The 6,000-nt window shown below is 29.1% G+C and overlaps 1 protein-coding gene across 1 annotated transcript; it reads left to right on the top strand.

Moving 5' to 3' along the window:
- The first annotated feature begins 2,088 nt into the window (after positions 1–2,088).
- LOC105201519 (ornithine aminotransferase, mitochondrial) lies at positions 2,089–4,829 on the top strand. Its single transcript, XM_011169556.2, is given in 4 exon segments — positions 2,089–2,181; positions 2,688–2,992; positions 3,805–4,135; positions 4,224–4,829. Coding segments are annotated over 4 exon segments (1,305 nt in total). The 5' UTR covers positions 2,089–2,103; the 3' UTR covers positions 4,815–4,829.
- The last annotated feature ends 1,171 nt before the right edge of the window (positions 4,830–6,000 follow it).

The following is a 6,000-nucleotide window of genomic DNA, read 5'->3' as shown; positions in this document are numbered from 1 at the left end:
ACGTCCTGCGGATGTCCTACAAACGTCATACTGCAGCTATGATAAACCAGGATGTCCTTCGGACGTCTTTGGAACGTCCTATGGACGTACGAGATACCAGGACATTACAAGGACTTTTGTGGACATGTATTGGACGTCCGGGGACGTCCATGTGTTGTGTAGGTTCAGACTGGTACATACAAGTTATAAATGATTACAAGCATATCAACAACAATACAAACACATTGCTATCTGAATTATAAATTATTAGTTTTTATAAGAAATTGAATGAGAAATATTGAAATTTTAGAATATGTTGGAATTTATATCTATGAAAAATTCTAGAAAAGATATTCTCAATATTTCTAAAGGGTTTTAATTCACATAAAAAGATCTAAAAATTTTTTTAAAAATTATAAAGGTATGCAAAAATTCTGAAAAATTCTAAAATGTACAAAAAAAAATCTAAAAAATTATATGAAAAATTTTCATAAGGGATTGTTTTAAACCTCTAAATTTAACATTTTTTGTTATAAATATTTACTAATCAAGTTTCAGAATTTATTAATCTAAAAATGGCTCAAAATGGTCGAAACATATAATTTTTATAGGTGCATAGTAAACTTCTGTTTTATAAACATAAATGCATAATTTTTATATTAGCGCATATAGATATCCGCGCAAGACTCCTTAAAACTCGTTTCTCTTTGTTAAATTATTTTTAAATCTAGAAGTTCTTGATATTTTTATTCAGAATTTGTATCGACTATTTTTCTTTGCAAATGTTGAAAGATACCTTGACTCATAGATATATACTATATGTATAATAGTAAAAAATATTATATTGTGTAATAAAATTTATCTATTTTATAGCTATAAGCAAAATGGCCGTGACATTATAGCACACATAATTGATGTTGAATCAAAAAAGAAGTTGAATATGTATTGGATATTGTCCGGACTTTTTGTGCATATTGAGAAGCTATAGAATAAAGTTTAGGAAAGAAAATAATACTTGTGTGGTGTATACTATACGTAATCAGCAAAAAGTTCGTTATGATATATTCTACGATTATATTATCAGTTTTACATTACATTATAATTTCTAAATAAATAAAACTTAAACTAGACACGGAAAATTTACTTGTTTGTCAGTCTGGTAATCGTTAGAATAATCTGTTTGTGTCGATCAGTATGTGGCTGCTGAGAATCCGGTGGGTACGTATTATGAAATTATTCGTAATGGATTCTGGAATGTGGATAGGAGAATAATTCCTTAGAAAACAACAAAAATTTACAAAACATTGAATAATTCCGATCAAAATCCGTTTTAAAAAATTTCATATTATATATACTATGATTAAATTACAACCATTACAAGAGTAGAATTTAAAATTTATTGAAATTTTAACGTTTGTTTAAATTTATTAACGTTGGAAAATTTGTTAAGATTTATTAATGTTATAATTTAAGAAATTAAGGAAAATTTTATTGAGAAAAAAGTTATTTTAGTGATAAATAATATTTTTCAAGTTTAATTGAATTTTTAATATTGAAGTTGACATATTATTTATTATTTTAATAATTTAAGCATTAAAAGATTTTGTAAAAAATAACAAATACGATTTAAATCAAATTCCTTGCATTATTATGACCTTTAATAGATTAAAAGTTTATAAGTAAAAAAGTGGATAAACAAATAATTTGCTACATTAGAATCAAAAATATATTTAGATTAAAATTGCATGTCTGTATAATTTATATATGTATATTTGCGTAAATTAATTTTAAAAAGTTAAATTAAAATTGTATAAGTTCTCAATCTTCAAATTTGAACAGTAAAGGAATTAATTAATGATTATACTAATAAGAACATACAATTTTGTATGCCATTTCTGAGCTGCCATTTCTAAATAAAATTAATATTTCAGATGAATGAGACAACTGCGTTCCGACGAACTTTTACTTCATTATAATTGGCAAAGTAGCTAGTTGTTGCAAAGACTGTATTCCAATTTGCAGTGGACAACTTATCTTACAATTCGAAAGATTTTTATATCAAGAGTTTCTTGATCATAGTTTCAATTTATCGTCGTCTTAAACAAGAAAAACAAAATTTACGCAATGAAATCTGCAGTAACAAGAGTGATAATGCTAAATATAAAAAAATCGGCAAGAACGTTACTGCAACCCCGATCTCAGGTAACATAATTAATTAGTATTAATTTTATCATATTTTATTGCAGTTTTATTACAATTATATATATTTATGTCATGATCTTGACAACACATGTCAAGGCTAAGATCATCGAGGTTGGGTCCCCTAAAGTCAATAATTACCAAATGGAGTTTGGAGACGAAAACAAATGAAATGTATTTTGATAGTAAATTTTTTACCTGTGTAAAAATTAACTCAAGGTCGTATGATATATCTGGAAGTGCTATAATATAATAACATGAAGTGCTATAACATATTAATTATATGACACCTAAAATATTATGAAAAAAAAAAAACATATTGTAATTATGTTGCAATATTGCATTGCAATATTTCTAAAGACGGACATTTTACCAATGTTGCAGCAACATTTTGCAACATTATTGCAATTTTGCTACAATAATCTTTCTGCAGGAAAATACTCGAAAAGCATGCTTAAAAGTACTTTAGATATTGTTAGGATTAATTAAAATTTTTTTTTTTTTTTCAGTACATTCAAAGTCAGAGGACACTTACATCTCAAGAAGTATTCGATCGTGAATTTAAATATTGTGCTCATAATTATCATCCAATCCCTGTGGCTCTATGCAAAGCGCAGGGTGTATTTATGTGGGATGTCGAGGGAAAACGGTATTTTGATTTTCTAAGTGCTTATTCGACAGTCAATCAAGGCCACTGTCATCCCAGAATTTACAAGGCGATGATCGACCAGGCTAAGATGTTAACTTTGACGTCCAGGGCATTTCATTCTGATATCTTGGGTGAATTCGCGGAATATATCACGAAACTTTTTAGGTACAAATTAAAGTATTTATTTTGAGTCTCAAATTCATGATGATGAGATAAACGATGACGTAATGAAATCCAAGGTATAAAAGATTAGTGAAGAAAAGTGTGTGTGCGCGCGCGCGCACACACACACATATAATATAGTAAAGTATTAAATGAATTATGAAAGTTAAATATTAAATGAATGATATGAATAAAGAATTGAATCTTGGACAGAGATCCGAAAATTGAAATAATATTTTAGTTTAATTACAATTATAAATCTAATAATACATGACTGTTGCCTTTTCAATTTTTCTTGACCAATAAAAATAATTCTTTTAATATTTTATTTCTGGACTTCTGCCCATTAAACATTTTGCTGATAACTTGTTAAAAGGTGTTGCAAGCAAGTTGCTAACAAGCGAATTTTTATTTCATGCAACATTGCAAACAAAAAAGTACGCAAATTAAATACAGCAACTTTGTGGCAACAATTGTGGTAGAAGATATATAATTATCATAATATTATGACAAAATTACGGTAACTTTACTAAATATCAGAAGTAAAAAATATTTAGCCCTTTAATAATTATCTAATTAAAAAGTATTATTTCAGCAACATGCAAGAAAAGGTTTAATTCAGTAAAGAATTCTGCTATTATTATGGCAACATAATGGCAACACTTATTAAATGAATTGCACTGCTTTGCTTTTATAAGAAATGTTATCTGGGTGTAATTGATGAATCAATGTCTTTAAACAACGAAACAATTGCATAATAACGTGCTTTTCGCAGATATTGCAGATTAAATTTATTTTAAATAATTTCTTTATAGCTATGACAAATGATTGCCAATGAACACGGGCGTAGAAGGTGGCGAAACAGCATGCAAATTGGCACGCAGATGGGGATACGCGTGCAAGGGCATACCGCAGAATCAGTCCAAGATAGTTTTTGCGGAGGGCAACTTCTGGGGAAGAACTTTGAGTGCTATCTCTTCGAGTATTGATCCCAGCAGTTACAGCGGCTTCGGCTCGTTTATGCCAGGTTTCGAGCTTGTACCCTACGATGATCTTCCGGCACTTCAACGAGCCTTCGCCGATCCAAATGTCTGTGCTTTCATGGTGGAGCCTATTCAAGGTGAAACTGGCGTAGTAGTTCCTAAGGTAAACTTTTATGTGCAAATATTTAAACACAAAGGGATAAAATAGCTCTAATATTTAGCCTTAAAAATTGTGTTTGTTCTTCGAAAAGGATGGGTATCTAAGAGGAATTCGAGAGCTTTGCTCAAAGAATAATGTCTTGTGGATCGCGGATGAGGTGCAGACCGGCCTGGCGAGAACGGGAAAGCGGATCGCGGTGGATCACGAAAACGTGAAGCCAGATATTTTGATTCTCGGTAAAGCTCTGTCCGGAGGATTTTATCCTGTTTCCGGTGTATTAGCTAACGATCCCGTTATGCTAACGATCAAACCTGGCGAGCACGGGTCTACTTATGGTGGCAATCCTTTGGGATGCAGAATTGCCCTTGAAGCACTTCGCGTTCTGGAAGAGGAGAAACTCGCTGAGAATGCGGAAAGACTCGGTCACATATTCAGAAATGAGCTTAGCAAACTACCGAAGGAGGTAGTCACTTTAGTGAGGGGAAAGGGTCTCTTGAATGCCATTGTCTTTAATGAAAAGATTAATGTCATGGATGTTTGTTTGAAACTGAAGGAACGCGGGCTCTTGACGAAACCAATACATGGACACATCATTCGTTTGGCACCACCATTAATTATCAAGGAGGAACAGTTACGCGAGAGCGTGGATATTATTTCTAAGACTATTCTCACGCTCAATTAGCAATTCAATATTTTTAAAAATGTTTTTAAAAACATTTAGAAAACATTTTTAAAAATATTTATAAAAACGTTACAAATAATGAGTTAAGTACCGTGTTTCTCAATAAAAAAATATTTATCTTAACGTTAAAAAAAAATGTTTTTGAATATTACAGAAACATTTTTTAAACATTTGTAGAAAATGTTCATTAAATGTTAAAGAAACGTGTTTTTTTAATCCAATGAGCAAAACAATATTTTTTAAAAAACATTTTAAAAACATTTTTTGCAATAAAAAAATTTTTTGAAAACGTTAAAATTAATAAGTTTATGCCCCTTTTTACATTAAAAAGATTTTTATTTTAATGTTGAGGTTTTTCCTCAGAAATTTTTTTCGGGAATTTTCAAACGGTTATCTATCCAAGTCGTAACCGTGAACGATGCTATCAATGTCTCTCAACAGAAAATATATAATTTTCTCGTTTAAGATTTTGCTAATAAATACACGTGTTATAAATAATTTGTACCTTTTACAAATATTATATAAAGCACAGACTTCAAAATAAGTTTTAAGCATTATTTCAATACGATGTAATATCGATGATTTCAACGTCAATATGTCGATTCAATGAGTTATTTAATAGATAGTGATATTGTCTATGTACAATACAGAAAGAGAATATATTAAAGCTTGTTATCTGTAACGCTGAAAATAATTTCAAAGCGAGTCAAAATGTTCGTAAGTTTTGTATATAAATAATAAATAATAAAGAATTTTATATGTAAATAATAAAGAAACTTATGTAATATATAGTCACGCTCTGTTAACTGCGCTGTACTCTCATTTATCTAGCTTCATTTATTTTTAGTGATAATTTAAAATGTTACTATAAATATTTATTTGTTTACTTACCATAAATATTATATCAAATATTTAATCTCTATTTTAACATTTAACATTTGAATAATTTATGATTTTTTTCTTCATGTATATAAAATATGAATAAAATATTTATATAATGTTAAAAAAATAATATTTATAAATATTTATTGTAAATGTTCTATTCCGTTTAAATATATGTATAGAAAACAACAAAGAAACTGATCTTTATATTATAGGAATGTATTTTTTCTTCTACACAGGTAAATATTGTTATGCCTGCTTTTCGGCTGAGCTTGAGAAACTGGTCGAAGGAAGATCAATTTGA

Source organism: Solenopsis invicta, chromosome 16 (assembly GCF_016802725.1).
Source record: "Solenopsis invicta isolate M01_SB chromosome 16, UNIL_Sinv_3.0, whole genome shotgun sequence".
In the NCBI taxonomy this organism is placed as follows: Eukaryota; Metazoa; Arthropoda; class Insecta; order Hymenoptera; family Formicidae; genus Solenopsis; species Solenopsis invicta.
The sequence above is the reverse complement of the archived record's forward strand: the minus strand, read 5'-3'. Positions and strand labels throughout refer to the sequence as shown.